This window comes from Rhamphochromis longiceps, linkage group LG7, assembly GCF_057381845.1.
Source record: "Rhamphochromis longiceps isolate RC_006_pf linkage group LG7, R_longiceps_female_GT1.1, whole genome shotgun sequence".
NCBI classification, from domain to species: Eukaryota; Metazoa; Chordata; class Actinopteri; order Cichliformes; family Cichlidae; genus Rhamphochromis; species Rhamphochromis longiceps.
The window spans coordinates 23,105,176-23,126,377 of NC_140563.1; the positions used below are offsets into that span (position 1 = coordinate 23,105,176).

General features: G+C 39.7%; 1 protein-coding gene and 1 long non-coding RNA gene across 2 annotated transcripts; both read left to right on the top strand.

Annotated features, from left to right (window-relative positions):
* Positions 1 to 331: 331 nt before the first annotated feature.
* LOC146665310 (uncharacterized) lies at positions 332 to 6,963 on the top strand. Its single transcript, XR_014912592.1, has 4 exons — positions 332 to 452; positions 2,177 to 2,209; positions 6,257 to 6,416; positions 6,636 to 6,963. It is a non-coding gene; the product is annotated as an uncharacterized LOC146665310 (long non-coding RNA).
* Positions 6,964 to 17,218: 10,255 nt separating this feature from the next.
* On the top strand, positions 17,219 to 20,896 carry psma1 (proteasome 20S subunit alpha 1). The gene is made up of 10 exons (XM_085412913.1): positions 17,219 to 17,325; positions 18,539 to 18,583; positions 18,668 to 18,769; positions 19,181 to 19,284; positions 19,380 to 19,468; positions 19,628 to 19,698; positions 19,834 to 19,963; positions 20,186 to 20,265; positions 20,402 to 20,506; positions 20,611 to 20,896. The coding sequence occupies exons 1-10, from the start codon at positions 17,323 to 17,325 to the stop codon at positions 20,671 to 20,673; spliced, it is 792 nt and encodes a 263-aa protein (XP_085269039.1). The 5' UTR covers positions 17,219 to 17,322; the 3' UTR covers positions 20,674 to 20,896.
* The last annotated feature ends 306 nt before the right edge of the window (positions 20,897 to 21,202 follow it).

The following is a 21,202-nucleotide window of genomic DNA, read 5'->3' on the forward strand; positions in this document are numbered from 1 at the left end:
ATTGACACTATTGAAACTTTTCAAAACCAGTCTAATGTTAGAAGAGCTTTTAGGTAAACTGTTATTCTTCTTCTTATCATTATTATATTTTTATTAATTATATTTTTATTATGATGTTGATTTGGGTGACACTTTTTGATAAATATTATATATTACTTTTTAAAACATTAACCATCCCTATGCTTAAAAAACTTTTAAAAATAAAATTGTTCTTTTAAACTTGTGCATTGTTTGACTTTTAAAATTTTTGTATCAGGTGTAAAACGACTTTTTAAATAAAGTTGTTTTTAATGTGAGCAGCTCCTATTGGCTCGTTTAAAAAGAGGGAGGAGCAGATTGCACCGCCTAGCGTCTAGTCTTCGCGGTCTTTCGTCTGTAGCGCCTTTTCTCTCCCTGGTGTTTAAGAACGTGGAGGACAAAAGGATACCAAAGAATCGAAAACTATGACAAAGGTAAATACTTAAAGTTTGATACGTTTTCATCAATGGTTATTTTAGTAACTTTCTATAGTCGTCCTAAACGGTATAAGGGGGAGAAGCATAACATCTTTAGCTAGCAGGTAGAACTGGGTTAATTTGCTGCATTGTCTTTGGCAAACATAATTTAAAGTTAATTAAAAAACTCTTACTGCCTATATTCTACTCAATAAAGTTCATCTTATCTTATTCTGTTTTCATTGCACCATTCTCTCTATACAGTTTTTGAATTTACACACTATAAGGTACACGGCAGTTTTTTTCTGTGCTTCTGCAACTGTTTCTTGGGTTTTCCTATAAGGTTTTTGTAATTAATTTAAAAAATTTATATTATTTTTTTGGCTTTAGTGGATTCCTGCTCAGCTAACTCGGCCATTATGCACTACCCAGTAAACAAAATGGCTGAACAGTATCTTAAATGTCTGAACATGAGCTAGTCATACCATGTTACGTAATATTCATGTGCAGTGTAGCAAGGTGATTGTTTAAATTACAGGAGTAGATGCCTGCAGCTGAAACGGTTTTCTGATCTGAATACGGTAATGTTACCAGATATGCATTGTACTATGGGAAAACGGTGGTGGATCAGTGTGTAAAAAGCCCCCAAAAGAAACACACAGTGTCTTTAGCTCAAACACTGTCTGATCACTCTCTTAGATACTGTGCTGTTCCATCTAGTTATTGGTTACTGAGAAATGTTAGGTCATTAATTAATTAAGAGAGTGCAGCTGTTCAGATCAGATGGTGGAGTAGGAAAATGCAGAACATGTTATTATAGCTGAATGCTGTGTAAAATACTAGTAATAAATCTAACTCCCATTTATGGCTTTTACTACTGTGGGGCTAAATAAAAAATTACAGACATAATGAAATCTGCTACAATTACAAAGCTTAAGTTTAAAACAATTATTATATATTAAGCATTTTTTTGCTCTTTTTTTTTTTTAATTCTTTTTGCTAATAATGGACTCAATTTTATTATCAACTTCAAAGACCTATTAAACTTTTAAACCATTAAATCCAGGAAATTAGATGCCCGTAAATGTACGAGACCCTCTTTATGTCTAGTATCCCCAAATATTTAATAATCCTTTCTAAAAGTACACAAATTTTGTTCTTTTCAATTAAATATTGCATGTTCAATGTATTCTTGAGCAGGTAAAAATTCCACTAAATTAGTTTTTGCATATTTTTAAGTATAATCAAATTTTTATAGTTTGCGAGTACTTTTAATTTGGAGATTTTGCCACTTGATTTGAAGTTTGTATAGTGCTTTATAGTCATTTGTAAATGTTTTGAACTCATCTGGCTTCTTAATAATTTAATAAAAAATTAACAAGCCATGTAATAATTTGAAAACCACTAGGGACCACTTATAAAAAAGTAATTCCTTTTTTACTTAAAGGAATTTAGGATTTATGTCTGTCAAGTCATTTGTTCTGGCATAAGTCACCATTTTGATATATCTTCCTGTGACTTTAAAGTCTGTCAGCTAGTTAGATACATTTTTGCACTGCTAGTGTTTGCTGCTTGAATTAGTCAGTTTATCATATAAACACATGCAGTGCCTTTCAAACTTTTAATTACACTGTTCATTTTGTGCATTAGTAAGAGAATCTTTTATATTGAATTATCCTGGGAAAAAACAAAAATGTTTGTATTTTCTCATGCACTTTCTTTCATTTCCTTATCACGTTTAGATTCTTCAAGATCACAAGCACCATCTTTGACATGTAAGTAACTTTCATATTATTTGTATTACTTATTATTATTATTATTATTATTTTTGAAAAGTGATGGTCTTTGGGGCATCCTTTTTTTTTATTGGTATTAAGTATATATATTTATTTAGGCACAGGAGGCAATGATCTATTTTAAAATTTAACATTTATTTAATTTTCATCTTTTATGCTAACAATAATGCCAACAGTGTTCTCTTCACTTGACCCACAACTCTGACAGTTTTGGTCCTCTGCTCTCCTCACAATTGGCTGATTTCCATCTGAGCTGCTACTGTCAACTGCATTAAACTGATTTTACATTGCCTTGTTATTCTAATCTTTATCTGCGTTTTGGACTCCAAACATTCACACCTGCTGTTAGTAACCAGAGCTCACAAGAGTGTAAGGCGTGTAGTTCAATAAAGTGATCGATGTGTTCACTAGCTGATTTCAATAAACCGGTAACTTATCAAATCCATATTTTATAGGAAGTACATTACTGATAAAAGTGGTAATAAACACGGTAACCAATAAAAATTAAAATTTCCTGTTATAAAAAAAAATACTGCTGTGAGCTCGGTTTTCTAACACCAGGTGTGAACATCTACAGTCTTTAAGCGCTGGTAAAGATTTAAAAATAAAAGCATTCAATAACATAACATTAAACACTAAATTAGTTTGATGGTGTTGACTGCAGCAGCTCAATGTTAATCAGCTGATGGTGATGGAAGCAGATGAGCGTTTTTCATCATGGTTGTTAGTGATGTGTTGGTCAAAACGAAACGGCTCTTTGAAGTGAACGACACAAGCGTGTTTTTTCTCTCTCTCTCACCCTCTCTCTCGCACTTTTTTTCCGCTTCACTCCGCATGCGAGCCTTGTGCTTTGCGCTGGGAAGAGGGGGGAGGGGCGGTTGTTACACACGCAGTAGCACAGTAACAGAGCAGGAGGGAGAGAGAGAGAAAGAGAGCCAGGGACAACAACGTCACATTACAAAGGTATAGTAATCATCCACAACTATTTTCAATTGCGGATGATAAAGGATTCAGAAAGTTTATTCATGCAGGCCCATATGACAGAGAATGTGCATCTTCTGTTTGTTTTCATATTATAATTTATATTTAATTGTGTTGTGGTTTGCAGTGTTTTGTGTTGTTTCACTTTAAATTTGTTTAAAAGGAAAAAGCTGAAAATTTAAATAGTTAAAAGTTGAAATGTAAATAGTTGTTTTTTTTTGTATTATATGATTTATTTATTACATTTTATGTGGAGAGAATAAATAAAAGTATATTTACGGTGGCTGCTAGAGACAAAGCACGTACAAACCCCAAAACACGTAAAAACTCCATAGCACGTACAAACTCCAAAGCACGTACAAAACACAACAGAAGTGCTCCAGGATGCTAGGCACAGTGTTGAGATTTTGTTACCTAGTGGCTACACAAGCCAGGAAGTACCAACGACCGGATTTGGTGTGTGGTAGTAACAGGTAAATGAACAGCTTTTGGAATTTTTTATGAATATATATGAGTGCTTGTGTATAAATACACAAAAAATACACATATGATTTCAATTGTGTAAATTAAGTGATCTAGATAGCTCTGTTTTGGAAGTTCAGTTGACGCTAGAAATGGGTTTTGGAGTTTGTACATGCTTTGTCTCTAGGGGCCACCATATATATTTATATATAAACATATATAAATAAAACCACGTTTCTTTTTTTACATTAGTAATTCCTTTTGTTCATAATTTTATATTGTTGTTAATAATAAATTAATTAAAGCAACAAAACAACCTGAAGAGCCGGTTGGGAGCCGAAAGAGCCGGCTTTCTAAAAAGAGACGAAAATCCCATCACTAGTTGTGTAATATGCTGGTATTGATATGATCAAAAATGAACTGAGTTGTTTCGTATTCTATAGAAATTGTACATCTAATTAATAACAAGGCTTTCTGCTGATGTTATTAATTAAAAATGTATTGTTTTATTTTTAAGCAACAACTTTTTAGCATGCAATCAGTCCATGCTGTACAGGACAGATTTGTAAACTGTGCATACAAAAATAGACTATTTTACAAAATTGCTCTTTCAACAAATGTAAATCACAGCAGATTTTTTTTGTTGTAGGTGCACTGTCACAACTAGAAATGTGGGGGGAAGTCCTCAAAGTTGAAGGCAGAACAGGAAAATACATGGAAATAACAATTTTCCTTTAAATGGTAAATGGCCTGCATTTTTATAGCGCTTTTCTAGTCCCTAAGGACCCCAAAGCGCTTCACACTACATTCAGTCATTCACCCATTCACACACACAATCACACACTGGCGATGGCAAGCTACATTGTAGCCACAGCTGCCCTGGGGCGCACTGACAGAGCACATCAGTAAAGGTCGATCTGGATACTTGATAACTGTTGGTATAGGTATGACATGAATTTGAATCTCCATTATCACAGGTTTTAATTGGGAGGGAACATGCAGATATACAGGAGGACTATAAACAGCAATTCCTATTGCATACAACTGTTTTAGAAAATACCAACAACACTGTTAATTTATCACTTGCTGGTCTATAGACTTTACAGTGTGGATGGATGGAAAATCCATCTGGCTCCACTCTGGCTGAATTGGTGCTACAAACAACTCTGCGCTCGGCTTTCCTGGCTGTGTGTGGATTTATACTTACACATCCAAATTTTGACCCTATTTTTCTTCCTTTCAGCTGATTGGTCAATTTCATGTCAATCACCAATTAAACAATCCAATCAGAGAACATCTCCAGAAGTTGATTCTGTTCATCTGGACGTAGCATTTTCAGTGGGAGAAAATGCTGCAAGCGCTACGTCCAGATGAACAGAATCAACTTTTGGAGATTTACTTACCTGGATGATTGAGCATGCATCAAGACAATCAGAGAACAGATAGGTTTGGCTGTTGGAGGGCTGCATTACGGAGCTTCAGGTCCTGGAAGAATAAATTCCCTTTTACATACCAGACCAGCATTTTTCTTCATTAGCACGAAGGAAAACAGTCTGTGCGTGTCAGAGTTCTGTGGTTTTTGTGTCACAGGGCTTATAATATGTGTAAAAATCTGGCCAGGGACCATCACATCACACTGCTATCATATTTTTCTGTTGCTATCATGTTTCTTTTCTGAGATGTTGTTACTTTTATGACAGATGTAACGAGAAATCTTCCAGAAAGTTAAATTTTTTATTCTAATCAAATATTTGATTCTGATAACAGATAAAGATTTTTTTTTTTACTTTTGTTCTGCTATTTCATAGTTTATACAAATTTTGGCCAATTCCTATTTATTTTAACCCTTTAGCCCCCAAAAAGTCGCCAGCGACAGGTTTTTTCAAACCTGTCTCGTCAAACCTGAGCTCTGCCAGGGGCCCAACACGCCTGGACTTTTAGAAGAAAAGAGATGTCCGAAAATAAACCACAGGGTCAAATACTTAATTTTGTTCAGTGTTTTAGAGTTATTAATTTGAATTGACTAATTTAAATATTTTATTCATGTACATTTTGATTGCCTTTAGTAAAAATGGCAAAATTTCAATTTCTTTTTTCTTTCTGTTATTAATCCTTGATTACATTCATATAGTATACAGTAGAGGAAAAAACCTACCAGACCTACCAGTTATCCTGCGTAACATTATTGGGGATAAAGGGTTAAGGAAGCGCAATTAATTTTTTTAGTTTAGCTTGTGTTTACTACCATTTTTTTTTTTATCACCACACAGTAAACATTAAGTAATATGTAAAGTGTCCATTTATCCTCCATTCCGGTCCATTATCTTAAGCTTAGGCTGCTGCCCCTCGACCCAATCCGGTACTAAGTAGAGAGGCCCAGACTTCGCTCTCTCTAGGCACTTGGCCCAGCTCTTCCGGGGGAATCCCAAGGCATTCCCAGGCCAGCCGAAAAACATAGTCCCTCCAGCATGTCCTGGGTGTTCTGGGTCTCTTCCTGGTGGGACGTGCCCAAAACACCTCACCAGGGAGGCATCCTAACCAGATGCCAGTATCTAATCTGTCCTTTTTGTATGTTCCCCTCAGGTTGCCATGGTAGCAGATACAGGGGAAACAAGTGTAGACGATGCCACAAGAAGGATGATGAAATTCCTCATATCACCTGAGCTGGCTGTGGAGTACAACATGCTTGGCCGACATGGGGAAAAAAAGTTCAGAGATTTGCGTCTTTTTAATGTTGTGTATGGTAAGTTAGTTTCACTTGAGACATTTGAACTTTAGAAAACTAAACTTTTTTAATAAAGTGTTTGAAAGTGTAACTGAGATTGGTTATCATGCAATTTGTATATATTTTTTGAGGCAATAAAGTGAAATAAACATTGTTCTTTGAAAATCATCACCAAATGAAGTAAGCTAAGATTAACTTTACTTTGGCTTGCCCGTTTTTCTTCTTCTTCATTTGCAGAGGCACTGAAGAATTATTTAACATCAAAAGTCAACTTGCAAGAAGCAGAGAAGGCTCTGTCCAAGTGGTTCAGTGGAGCTAAAGACAGAGGAGGACCGAGGGCTGCAAGGGTACAAAATAGACTTACGGCTCTGTAAAAAAACAAACCCTGCTGATTCAAGATAAGCTTTTGAGTTTTCCATCTGACCTTTTCCCCATGTTGCTACAGTTCCAAATATCTAAGGAATTTTGCTGTAGTTTGACATTTCTAGTTTTTAAACGTTTACGCACTTTGGAATACAGTTACGTAAAATCACAGTTGTTGGACAAAATAAATGTGAAAAATGTTGTTTTGTGTACCCTCGTGATTTTTGAAATGGTTTTATTTACAAACTAGATTTTGTTTGCGGTCAGCTTTAATATATTTGGTGTCTTTGTGTCACAGAACCCGTATTAGCCGTCTGAAAAATTGATTTTGTGACTGTTTTACTACATGGGGCCCACTCAGTGCCAGAACTTAGTCAATTCAAACTAGAAATAAGATGCAAATACAGAACCCACTGCTAATGCCATTCCAACTTTTTAGCTCATGTTTTCCTCATGTTGTACCCACTAAGAACTTGAAAAATGGGGCCTAGGTGGGTTTCAGTGTACTTTGCCCAGTTGGGGTCCATTTAGTTCCCAGATTTTACCTATATAACACCGAGATGGGCTTATAAAATGGGGCCATTATGGAACCCGCGGACAATCCCACTTAAAACCCACTTTTTAGCCTATGTGGTACTCACATGGTACCCACAAAACAACTTGAAAGGTGGGGCCTGGGTGGGTTTCTTTGTACTTTGCCCAGTTGGGGTCCATTTAGTTCCCAGATTATACCAATATAACACCAAGATGGGCTTACAAAATGGGGCCATTATGGAACCCGCGGACAATCCCACTTAAAACCCACTTTTTAGCCTATGTGGTACTCACATGGTACCCACAAAACAACTTGAAAGGTGGGGCCCGGGTGGGTTTCTGTGTACTTTGCCCAGTTGGGGCCCATTTAGTTCCCAGATTTTACCAATATAACACCGAGATGGGCTTATAAAATGGGGCCATTACGGAACCCGCGGACAATCCCACTTAAAACCCACTTTTTAGCCTATGTGGTGCCCACATGGTACCCACAAAAACTTGAAAGATGGGGCCCGGGTGGGTTTCTGTGTACTTTGCCCAGTTGGGGTCCATCTAGTTCCCAGATTTTACCAATATAATACCGAGATGGGCTTATTAAATGGGGCCATTATGGAACCCGCGGACAATCCCACTTAAAACCCACTTTTTAGCCTATGTGGTGCCCACATGGTACCCACAAAAAACTTGAAAGATGGGGCCCAGGTGGGTTTCTGTGTACTTTGCCCAGTTGGGGTCCATTTAGTTCCCAGATTATACCAATATAACACCAAGATGGGCTTACAAAATGGGGCCATTATGGAACCCGCGGACAATCCCACTTAAAACCCACTTTTTAGCCTATGTGGTACTCACATGGTACCCACAAAACAACTTGAAAGGTGGGGCCCGGGTGGGTTTCTGTGTACTTTGCCCAGTTGGGGCCCATTTAGTTCCCAGATTTTACCAATATAACACCGAGATGGGCTTATAAAATGGGGCCATTGTGGAACCTGCGGACAATCCCACTTAAAACCCACTTTTTAGCCTATGTGGTGCCTACATGGTACCCACAAAAACTTGAAAGATGGGGCCCAGGTGGGTTTCTGTGTACTTTTCCCAGTTGGGGCCCATTTAGTTCCCAGATTTTCCTAACATAACACCTATATGGGCATTTAATATGGGGCCATTACGGAACCCGCGGACAATCCTATATGGGGCCCATTTTTCAGCCCATTTCCAAACCATATGGGCCCCACATATAAATGTTGGCTGGGAGGTGGCCAGACGGGCTCCTCAGGCCCTCCAGCTGACGAAGCATGAGGCTGAACGGGCTCCTCGGGCCCCCCAGCAGACGTGGCTTGAGGCCGGATGGGCTCCTCGGGCCCCCCAGCAGACGTGGCTTGAGGCCGGAAGGGCTCCTCGGGCCCCCCAGCAGACGTGGCATGAGGCCGGAAGGGCTCCTCGGGCCCCCCAGCAGACGTGGCATGAGGCCGGAAGGGCTCCTCGGGCCCCCCAGCAGACGTGGCATGAGGCCGGAAGGGCTCCTCGGGCCCCCCAGCAGACGTGGCGTGAGGCCGGAAGGGCTCCCCGGGCCCTCCAGCTGACGAGGCATGAGGCTGGTGTGGTTCTCCTGAACCTTCAGCAGACGAGGCATGAAGCTGGCTGGATTCTCCTGAACCTCCAGCAGACGAAGCATGAAGCTGGCTGGATTCTCCTGAACCTCCAGCAGACGAAGCATGAAGCTGGCTGGATTCTTCTGAACCTCCAGCAGACGAAGCATGAAGCTGGCTGGGTTCTCCTGAACCTCCAGCAAACGAAACATGAGGCTGGCTGGGTTCTCCTGAACCTCCAGCAGACGAAACATGAGGCCGGACGGGCTCCCCGGGCCCTCCGGCTGACACTGAAATTGGCTGCACCAGCTGTACCTCCGTCTCCGGCTCCAAACCGGCCTGGATAGCAGTACCACAGCAGCTTAGCTGAGCCTGATGGCTAGCTTTTCCAGGGCAAACAGTCTCTGTATAGCCGGGCTCATTAACCGGAAAAGTAGTGTCAATTTCAACAACTTCCTGAGAGAAAACATGAGGAGCCAAAATGTAATCACTCACTTGCGTTTGTGATACGGAGCGTCGGTGGCGCGCACGCCGCTTTTTCTTAGGAGTGGAAGACGGCGGAGCGATGGGTGGAAGTCCCTGGTAACTCCGAGGTCCCCCGAGAGCCAGTCGAGTTCCCCGGAAAGAGTGCTTGTGCTCCGGAATGAGCCACGGCTTCCACCGGAGCTCCTCCTCCAAGAGAGCGCAGAATATAGACTGGCGCTCGTCGTCGTCCAAGTCTATGGTGTGCGGCGCTTCCTCGCGCTGAACTGTGACAGGAGTATGGCGAGACTGTGATGAGGGCGTGGAAACTGGTGAGCTGAGAGGTGGTGACGCTGCGGCGAATCTCAGCGAACCGACACGAACACACTCAGGTTCCGGAGGCAGCAATGGAGATGACTGATTGTGGGGTTGTTGTGACTGGTGGGTGCTGGAAGCCATTTCCTGACTCGACAGTCCCTGGGCCTGCAGCATCTCCTTTATCCTCGTAAAGGCATCAACTATGGCAGGTGAGTCCGGGAGCTGGAGAAGTCGGGGATCCCTCTCCATAATAGCTTCAGCAGCGTTAATCATTACCAGCTTGCTCTTCAAATCGGGCGCTGTAAAGAAGCGGTCGAGGATCGCTTGGATCCGAGCAGTCTCCTCCAGACACTCGGTGAGAGCAGAATCCACTGGGTCCATGACTGGTCAGTTCGTTCTGTCACGGCGGGGTGCGCCGATGTGTGCGGAAACAGGACCCAAAAGCAGATGATGACGAGGAATAGTAATGATTAACAGAAAAGTGAACCTTTATTGCGATGACGGCAGGAAATGAACCAAGAGACCAAAGCAAACAGGCAAAACACTAAGAAACAAAACACTGAGCTGGCAAAACACTAAGAAACAAAACACTAAAGGTACTAAGACCAAAAACTATAACTATGACCGAGGTGGAAAATAAACAGGCTATGACTATGACTATGACTGTAACTCTGGTGAGAATAAACAGACGAACTGACAATGGCATGAAGAAAACAAAAGGCTTAAATACAGACATGAGGTGATCAGGGGAAGTGGCGACACATGGGGGAAAACAGCTGACAGACATAAACCTAATGACAGGACCAGGAGAGGAAAGCTAAATACAATGAACAAAGAACACATGACATTGTCAGAATAAAACAGGAAATGACAACACAACTTAACAGACCTAATACGTGATGAAATAAATAGAAAACCCCAAAACATAGAAAACCCAGGAACAATAACTGCCTAAACTAAAGGCAAATAGGAAATAACACAAACTAATAACATATCAAAAAATACAAAGAAAACTCAGAGTGCTTGGGTCGGAGACCCAGCCTGTGACAGTCATCTTATACCTCCAACATCTATGAACATTAACACATTAGCATCCTAGCTTGGTCTATTCCCATAAAGGAAGTTTATGAATTGCTGCCCATTTGTCTGCATATCTGTCTGTCTCCCATGTGCCAAGAGAATTTTAACTTCCAGAAACAAAACCCCGCTCAGTTTTAGAAAAGATCTGGGAAAGCATGTGGATCCTGCACATTTACTTTATAATCCATTTATACAAGTAGTTTGTAGACAGACATGCAAGGCAACAATTATAGGGGCTCCCTATCCCCAAGGAAATCTCTTTAAGGGGGATGTCTTTCTGGTAATCCATCAAATATTCGTAAAGCTATTTCTCTTAAAACAAAAGTTTCTGACCAGCAGACTGATCGCCTTAACAAAAATCAAAAGAAACACAAGTTTGATGGAAATTCAATAGTCATCACAAAAAGCCTGTGTTTCTATGCTGCACTGTAACCAGCATAATCTAAAGCCTAATGTTACAGACATGTCTAGGTTTCTAAGAGGTTGTTGCTAAGTGAACTGTACAATCACTGAACAGGGAGCAAGTACATCAACTCCTAAAATTAAACAACTAGTTAGACCACTCTGTGGCACTGTTTATATTTTATCATGGTGTAGACTACTTTTAAACAATAAACTCTTTATAAGAAGTTTTAAAACGTCTAATTGGTGAGCTGCTCAGACACAATCAGAACATTAAAATGATGGATTCTGGTACTTGAGGACTGGTGTGGCTGCATTTCCTGGCATTAAAACAATAAAAAAGATGAATAGGAAAATCCTAATCACTGTATCCGTAATGGCAGAAATCAGCTTCTTCCAAGACTGCATTTCCTTCTTACAATGAGCAGTATTAATTACTATTTGAATTAAGCCAGTATATGTTTATGTAAGCCATACTGGCATCATGTTGCAATCTTGTCTGTATCCTCATTATATTTTTTTTCTGTGTGTGTTTCATGTTGGTCCCCTGTATGTTCTCACTATTTGGTTGTGTCTGCCTGGGTGAGGCGTACCGCTCCTGCTCTGACTGCAATTCACTCTGTTCACCAGAGGCTTGTCACTAGCAGTGACACTGGCTCCACTTTCAGCCAGATTGTCCCGTCTGTGCCACTAAAAATCTTTTTTTTTTTCATTTGCAGTTGGTTAAGATGAAGACAGACTTAAAAATGACTAGTAATAACTAGCTCCACTGGGTAAAATTCACACCTATATACATTGTGTGGTCAGTTACATGCTGTTAATTTTGCAAACGTAGCAATATCTTTTGTCTGCTATGAAACATGATAGGCTTGTGTAGTAAGTGGACTTAAGAAGGGATATGACTGAGATATGAATGTAAATCAGAGCTAGACTTTTTCCAGGTCCAAAGAGTACTGGGATTCAAAACTGCTTACAGTGCTGATCGCAAGGTCCTTTTTTTATAACTGTTGGATTTTGTGCCTTATGTGTTTCTATTTTTACTTGCCTTATATGTTCCTCTCTGACTTTGTGTTTCTCAGTTGTTGTTTATGTGGTTTCTTTCTTTTTTTATTTTGAATTTTTGTGTGTGTGTCTTGTGGATTTTACTTCCTGTTTTTGTTCATTTTCACCCTCTCTCATCCTCTTTCACCTGTGTCTTGTTGCCAGTCACCACTGTATAAATATAGTTTTGTCTTCGTCAGGGAATGTGTTTTTTTTCTCTATTCCTAAAATGAAAAAGCTTTTACCTTGACAGCAGGTTAATTTTGCCCTGTTGGAGGTTTTAGATGTACGGTAATCTTTGCTGGCACTACTATTGGATCTTCATGATTCTTAGATTGCTGGCTAACCACAAGTGTCTTTGTAGTTTTGTCTGTGTGTGTGTGTGTGTGTGTGTGTGTGTGTGTGTGTGTGTGTGTGTGTGTGTGTGTGTGTGTGTGTGTGTGTGTGTGTGCCCACCCTATACACCTAAGAACAAATAGTGCTCCACAGCATGCTGGTCACGACTCTCTCCACCCAGCTTTTCAGCTCCACCTCAGCCACCAGTCTGCTCATCCTCTATTCAACAGTCATGTTCCATCACTCAAACCCTCGCACTATTCTCCTAAATCTACGCTAAACTGAGATGAACCTTTGCTAATCCGAATCGAGTCCGAAAATAGCTCAGCATGATATCAGGTGGCTTATAGCTAACCTGCCGCTGTCATATTTATTATTATATTAGAGACACACGATGTGTGGCTTTACTTCATCACGTCTATTCTTAGGCACATAGAGTGAGCAAAGAGTCAGTCTGTGTAACTGCTGATATTATTAAGTGCCCATAACGTACAGCTTTTTTTTTTTAGGCAGAAAAAAACGTCTTCAGCCGTTTGCCACTGAAATGCTGCATAAGTGCTTTCGTCAACACCAGGAAACTGACAGCACTGAGAAGGATCTCTGCAAGACTCCCTCCTCACCTCTTCTCACACACACGCTCTACTGGAACTCTTAAAGCCTATGACGACATGCAGATGAGAGCCATAAAACTTATCAGCAGGATAGGCTGCTGTGGCTTCTCTCTGCTCTGTGGCTGCAGACCCCTGACCTGTCTTGTCATTGGATAGCTGCCAGCTTAATGCAACATTGGCAGAGCTGCCACCTTTCCTACCAGTTAGTCCATCCATTTTCCGAGCTAAAACACATCGCTGACCTATTTTTAGCAACACAGGTTGGGAATTTGCGGAATTTTGCACCAGTCAGGATACAAATTATTACTATATATTATGTTTATGTGTTTTATTATACGTTATAGAAGTAATGTAAAATCCTCGGTGTGTCCTGCCAACAAAAGAAAAGACACAACATAGTTTAAAAAAATCACTGAGTGCTAAAGTGATGATATAAACTAGAGATAAACAGTGTTCTAGTAATTAACCATCACTAAAAATGTAGATAGATAGATAGATAGATAGATAGATAGATAGATAGATAGATAGATAGATAGATAGATAGATAGATAGATAGATAGATAGATAGATAGATAGATAGATAGATAGATAGATAGATAGATAGATAGATAGATAGATAGATAGATAGATATGAATGAGTAGAAGAATGGGTGTGCTTACACTTACCACCATGTGTGGGTCCACAGTGTGGCTTGGACCCATCACACAGTGACTCAGGCTGCTCTCCATTTGAAAAATTAAATGGGGGGGGGGGGGGGCACTTGGCAAAATAAAATGAGGCCCCCAGGAAAAAAAGAAAAAAACATGCTGAGCTAAGCACAGCTCCTACAGTCTCAATCACAAAGGAGGAGGTTGGCGCACTGATGTAATGGCTGCCGCCATGCTGCTGCTGCCTTGGCAGGGGAGGAGAGCTCGTCAGCACAGTCCTACTAATTCAAACCCCCACTCCCCACCCACCCCCATTCTGGATCAAGGGTACATCAGATATCATTAACAGAGAGAAAGAGAAAGAAAGAAATGGGGGAACGGTGGCCAAGAATACAGCGAGACGCAGGGTATTGGACATGAGAGAGGATGAGGCGTTCAGTGGGCATTTCTCTGGCTGCAGAGACACACATCATGGAAAGCGACAGAATCCCTGAGGGAAGAAAAGATGTCCATGAGAGTTTCTGGAGCTGTGTAGAATGCATGTGTATCACTGTGTCTATGCTAAACCCCACAAACCTGTCAGCATCTGTCCACCTGTAGAGCTGCTGCACAACTCTGTGATATACATTTGAAAAAAGGGAAAAAGCTATTGAAAGCACTGCTTTTCTCCCATATCTCCTATAGGATTTGATTTTAATAAGTTAAAAAAAATGCTTGAAAAGCTCATGAAATGAGTTAAGAAAAGAGAAAAGTAAAACCATTCCTGCAAAGCTAAGTTGTGGTAGATGTTTTCTTTTATTTAAGATAATCCTGTAAATCCTTGTCCAATGACCTAATGATGCTCCCACATAAAACAGGATAATTTTTTCATTTTCTTTTCTTTGACCTTCATGGGCTGTTAGGTTTTAAGGCACAAGAACTATTTGGTTAACGTTTAACTTTTAGGAAACAAAACTGGCGTTTATGTATTTTCTGGTCAGGATGCTGAGCTCCACTGCAGCTAAAGGTGACAACGCTTGTGAACGCTTTACATACGCTTTATGTACCCTCACCTAAATTTTAAACACAATATTTTCTGTCTCGCTGCTTTTGGGGCGAAAGACAGTCTCGAACCTTTTTTCTCGTGAATTAGCCATAATCTTTTTCTTTATTGGAAAGCAGCTGAAGTGGTGACATATATAACTTTTAAACTAACAATCAGTAATAAAAGTTAACTAACTTAATTAATTAATTAATTAACTAACCTTTAACAGATATTTATACTGTTAAAAAACATGGTCTCTGAATCCTCAGTTTCCTTTGGCTTCAAACTCTGACCCATGTGCCGTACCAGTGAGATGGGTCTCAGTTGTAATTTGGCAATTTGTAATTTAATCTAGACCATTTAACCAAGAGGTCTTGGTGCCTAAACCTTAAAAAACAACTAGAGAAACCGAAATTGAACAGATTAAAAAAAAACAAAACAAAACAGGACACAAAGGTTAAACAGTCCTGTGAATTGTGCCACTTCATCTGCCTGCTTGCACATGGTTAAACATTGTGTGGCTGATTATGCTATGCAGTAAATATTATTAATTGTAACTTTATTCCTTATTAACAGTAATGAACTATTAACTTGAGCCTAATAAATATCAATACCGTTCACTCATGATAGCTGTTACAAAGTATTTCCATTTTGGAAAATGGGCGGTTTGTGTTTTACAGCAAAACAACACAAAGTATGAAATACCCTCAGAGAAAAAGCCCAATACAAACAGTGGATGCGTGAGGATTTCTCTGAACACCACATTTATTGACCAGCAATTTCTGGCTTTTACCCGTCTAATGGAACAAAAGCTGGGACTGTTTCTGTGGTGCTCAACAGAAAGCACACAGGATACAACCTCATTATCTGTTACCACTACACCACAGCAAAGGGACATTTTACTGGGCTCTAATAAGCAGTAGCAAAATGATTATATTATTACAGTTTTTTTAAAGATATGCCATCCTAGGGATATACAATTCAAAAATGGTGTGAGTGCCATTTTTTCAAGTTCTAGCTGCTAAAATAGTGCTGAAAATTATGTTCATTCACATGTTTAAAGGATTAAAGGGGAATCCTGCTAGTTTTAAGAATTTTCCTTAAAGTACTCCAGTCTTTTCTGAACATGGTGGTGCTTCTGTAAAGACAGAAATCAACAAGAAAGGTACTGAGCTGGGGAGTAGCATCAGCAACTTCATCATAGATAATAAATAGGCTGCTGACTTAGTCAAACTGGGACTTGTCACATAAAATGTGTATTCTAGGACAGTGTAGTGGATATATAATCTGCTTTACTTTCTACTTTGGTTTAGTCCTGTTTATTATTGTCTGTAAGGAAAGACAACTCATGCACTGCAGATGAAAAGTCATGGGTTATTATGGTTTCAGGAAACAGACAGGTATTGACTGAAGTGCTCTGTGACACAGAAATAATATATGTGAATAATTGAGATGGATGGCCTTCACTAACACATGGACTTCTTCTGTCTTTGTAAAAAAAAAATATTTTCAATGTTCACAAATGTTGCATTACTACCTGTACTGTTTTGACCTTATGGTAAATAGTAAATGGAATCACACACATCTGGGAAAACTATAAATGTAGGCAAAAAAAAAAAAAAAAAAAAAAAACTTCAAATCTAGCTGGTAAGGGGTTTTCATCATTAAAGTTATTGCGCCATTAGCGAAGAAAAAGAAACGAAAGTAAAGATATCAAACAAGCACCGACTATTATGTCTATAGGACAATTTTATATTTTCTTTTGGATTTTATGGAGAAACAAGTCTACGACAGCAGTAAGACAGCGTCCCCGGTGACGCCTCGGTTTCTTCTTCTAATTTACTGCTGCCGCCTAGTGTTCATGCTCAATCACTGCAACCAAGAGCTCGCTCCGTAGAAAAGAATATAGAAAGACGGATTTCGTTAGTAAACTAATGCACACTCCAAGATGGTTAATTAATTCACACAGATCAGTTCATTCCAAAAAGAGCTCTTGTGGGTTTTTTTTTTCATAGTTTCAGTTTCTGCTTTCAGTTCACTTTTTCCTATCCAAATGGGTTGATCCTTCTTATTATTTAAGTTAAAAAAAAAAAAACAACAACATTGCAATTGATTAGTTTTGGATTTATCTTAACAAATTAAAACGGTTGTTTTATTTTGTCTTATTTGATTTTATAATATTTGCATTTGTAGAGGCAAGATTTAAAATACACTTCCATTTTATTAATTTTGTTTTTTAGATATTTTGTGAGTGTTCCGGGGGGGTTGTCGGTTAATTTATATTTTGCACTTATTATTTTTGTTATTGTGATTGCTTGTTTTTTGTTTTTGTTTTTTAATAAGATATTGGACTGGTTTGTCTTGGGGGGGGGTTTACATCACCAACCAAAAGTTCACTCAGTGATCACTGATTTGAAATCGGGGTTCTGTTGGTTTCCCTGACGTCCTGTCAGGAAAATAAATCAAGTGAGGATCACTGCGCAGGCGGCGGGGACGAGGCACTTTCTTAAGCAGAGATGGTGCGTATGAATTAAATGTATCATTTTTTGGTCCGTTTCATATTATACATCAGTTCCAAAGACTGAATAAATGATACGGTATATTTTTACGTATAATATTTACTCAAGAAATCCTGAAAGCGGGTCCACTTACTCCCACAATGCTAACGTTAGCTGGCTAACTTTTGACTGCACTGTGAGTAAGCAAAACACTGCACTGCTAGCGTTAGCCGCACAGTGTTCAAAGAAACAGCCTTCGTGTAGCTTATACTCGGCGTAGTCTGCCTAACTAAATATTCATTTAGCTCCTATTAAATGTTGTTAAAACATGATGAGTTAAATATTTGTTAGATGAATCAAGAATTGGAAGGCTAACGCTCAGCAGCTAGGCTGAGTTAGCATCATTGAAACTAGCGATGGAAGTAGAATGTCTTACTTTCGTTTTCCCTTAATCCACTTCACCGGCCTTTAGGCTTTAAAAGCTAGAAAAAGAGAAATAGTTATTTTGTGCAGAAATGTATCACTGCGAAGGCTGTGATGGTTCCGCAAGTCTCCTATAGTAAATGTTAGTGATGTTCTGTAAAGGTTACTTAGCTAATGACAGTTAGCCGTCATTAAATTCTAACTGGTCAAACTTTTGTATGATGGGAGCGTTGCAGTGCGACATGGTGTATGAACATGACTGCATAGCAATTGCAAATCATTCTTGTCCCCACACGTTAATAATAATAATTTAAAAAAAAACGACAGATACAAAAACACAGTGAAATAACACAAAATCCAACGTTTTAATTGTGACGCTGATGAGGCGATAAAAGCAGAAATCCCCATAACCTTTTTTTTAACCTGCTTTTCGTGTCTGTTGTTATTTGGCTTGACGGACAGTTGAAATCCATTTAGTATTTTATGATTGCCATTTACCATGTTCCAGTATTTATGCTGCTGTCTGATCTTAATCCAGTATTAAAGTCAGTTTGGTGTTTTGTGTTTCGAGCCAGTAAAGAGATGCGTGTTTATAAATAATTTAATCACGATGGTAATTTAAAACCTGGCTCTGGAAAAGTCCAACCTGCAGACAGTCTCGTTTGTAGTTGCCGTCTTCAGTCCTTGAGAAACAGTAGCTAACCAAGAGAACTGCTGATAATGCAAGACAACTATGTAAGTTCAGCTCCTGTGTGTGATGTTTTAATACTAGTGTTTTTAAGTGACTGCTTGGTTTTTGTTTTTATTTTAGTTCCGCAACCAGTACGACAACGATGTGACCGTATGGAGCCCACAGGTAAGTCATGTCTTTCACTGACTAAGTGCATCATTGACACTTGGTAGCATGATGAGTGAAATAAGCCTGTCCATCTGTGAACAGGGGCGTATTCATCAAATTGAGTATGCCATGGAGGCTGTGAAACAAGGGTCTGCAACTGTAGGGCTGAAATCCAGAACGCATGCAGTCCTGGTGGCGCTAAAGGTACAGTCATGCAGTGTTTGGTGGTGATCTTATGACATTGCAGTTTTTTTTATGCCTTGGATAAATTCCAGAAAATTGGTCACTATACAGGCGTTGTTCCTGATGCAGAAAAACAAGTCTGTAGGATTGTATTTTTTAACACACTGTCACCAAGTATCTACACAATTATACTTCTTTCCTGAATATTTTGTGGGTCAGTAGTATGTTTTTGAGTGTCTCTAAACATATTAAAAGGATTTCATTTGTGTCATCCTGCCTACTTGTCTTATTTATAGAAAAGGGGGGGAAAGCCTATTTCTTATAATAGGAAGTATATTAAAGTGCAACAGCCAAGAAAATCTGCAGCAGGTTATTGGTGTCAAAGCACAATAACTGAAAATGCACAACTGATGTGTCATGTTTCTCTTGCAGAGAGCCCAGTCTGAACTGGCGGCCCACCAGAAGAAGATCCTCCATGTCGACAACCACATTGGTATCTCCATTGCTGGACTGACTGCTGATGCCAGGCTGCTCTGGTAGGTAACAGTGACACTGATGGTGCAGAGTAAGTCGCTCATGATTATAGTACATAATATTCTTAAATACAATTCCTACACCTTCTCTCCCACAGTAACTTCATGCGTCAGGAGTGCTTGGACTCCAGATTTGTCTTCGACAGGCCCCTCCCAACGTCACGTCTTGTTGCTCTTGTTGGCAGCAGTATCCTCTCTACTGTTATCAATCATACTAATATGTTATAGCATGTGTTTCCTGTGTGAGTGAGAGAAACTAGACTGTTTTCTGGTTGTCTTCATGAAAGGATTTAAAAAAAAAGAAAGGAAAAAAAGTGAATCGTACGATTCTTGACTTAAACTGCAGAAACCCAAATCCCAACACAGAGATATGGAAGAAGGCCCTACGGCGTTGGACTCCTTATTGCTGGTTATGATGTGAGTTTGTTTCACGCCTGCTGTTTGTTAAATATCTGCCTGGATTTATGCATGTATAGCTTTATCTGCAGCTGAAAGACTATAAAGGTGTCAGTAGTCAGTGCAGTTGATATTTATTTGTTTTGTGTCAAACAGGACATGGGACCTCACATCTTCCAGACCTGCCCGTCAGCAAACTACTTTGACTGTAAAGCCATGTCCATCGGAGCGCGTTCCCAGTCTGCACGCACCTACCTGGAGAGATGCATGGATAAATTCTCCGACTGTAAGATCCAGTTTTTAATTTTTAACCTTTTCACAAACATTTACATTTAAAGCAGTTTAAACAGCAAATGAATGCTTATCCTGTTGTTTTGTTAAATAACTAATGTAATTTGGCCATGAGCATCTTGAGGCATTTTGGGACATGTTGAAATATTTTAGTCATCAATGAAGTTTTACAATATAAACGTGGATAGTCACACTGATATGTTGGTTTTGTTGTCAGCTATCCTGAATGAACTGGTCCAGCATGGCCTCCGTGCTCTCAGAGAAACCCTCCCTACTGAGCAGGACCTCACTACCAAGGTACCCCAGCTCCCTCCACACCCACCTGATACGTCACCACCTTACACACTCAGCTAGCACAAGTCTTGACTTAAACGAGACACGAGCTTGTGCAGCACAGAGGCAGTTTCTCAGCACTGTGCCCTTTTTCTTTCAGAATGTTTCCATCGGCATTGTCGGGAAAGACATGGAGTTCACCATTTATGACGATGACGATGTTGCCCCATTCCTGGAAGGGCTAGAGGAGAGGCCACAAAGAAAGGTACTGCAAAGGTTTATCCAGTCCAGCTCCGGAGAAACATTTCCATGTCACTACATTATAGTGTACCATCTAAAATAAAACTGAAAAAAATAATTGTGTTTCAGGTTGCCCAGCCCGCAGATGAACCTGCTCCTGCAGAGGCCTCTGATGAGCCAATGGAGCACTGAGGCAGCACGCCAAACAGTGATCTGCTTCCCGTAGATCCCAGACAACCACGTGACACTTAATGCAAGTCAAGAGAAATATTTAGAGGGGCGAAGATGTTGTGATGTGCCACTTGCTAAACTGTTAATCAAAAATATTCTCTGCTAACATCAAACAATGTGATGTTGCTTTTGTATGGTTAAATTGTACCATGATACAAGTAATAAACTCATTTTTGTTTTTGAATGCTGCCTCTGCTGCTCTCCATATTATTAGCTGACTCACGGCGAGTGTCGATACTTCGATTAACATTGCAGGCATCACTGAAGAGTCTGACTCAGTGCCATAAAGGAGATACTATAAAGCTAAATGGCATAATTCGACGACCAGAATATACAGGAAAATGTGTGTGAACATCTTCACAGCATGTTAATCACTGATGTGCATTCTCAGGTGCTTTTACTCAGTAGGTTTGCTTAGAAGGCACTTCTTCATATTAAACACTGAGGAGAAGAGGACTCGGCTAACTCCTGTCTAATTGAAAACTTGACT

Bases quoted from the DNA above. Each gene is read 5' to 3' on its own strand.
- psma1 (XM_085412913.1), top strand. The intron at 19,469-19,627 runs GTATCCTCTCTA...CTTAAACTGCAG, and splicing joins TGTTGCTCTTGTTGGCAGCA to AAACCCAAATCCCAACACAG. The intron at 20,266-20,401 runs GTACCCCAGCTC...TTTTTCTTTCAG, and splicing joins AGCAGGACCTCACTACCAAG to AATGTTTCCATCGGCATTGT.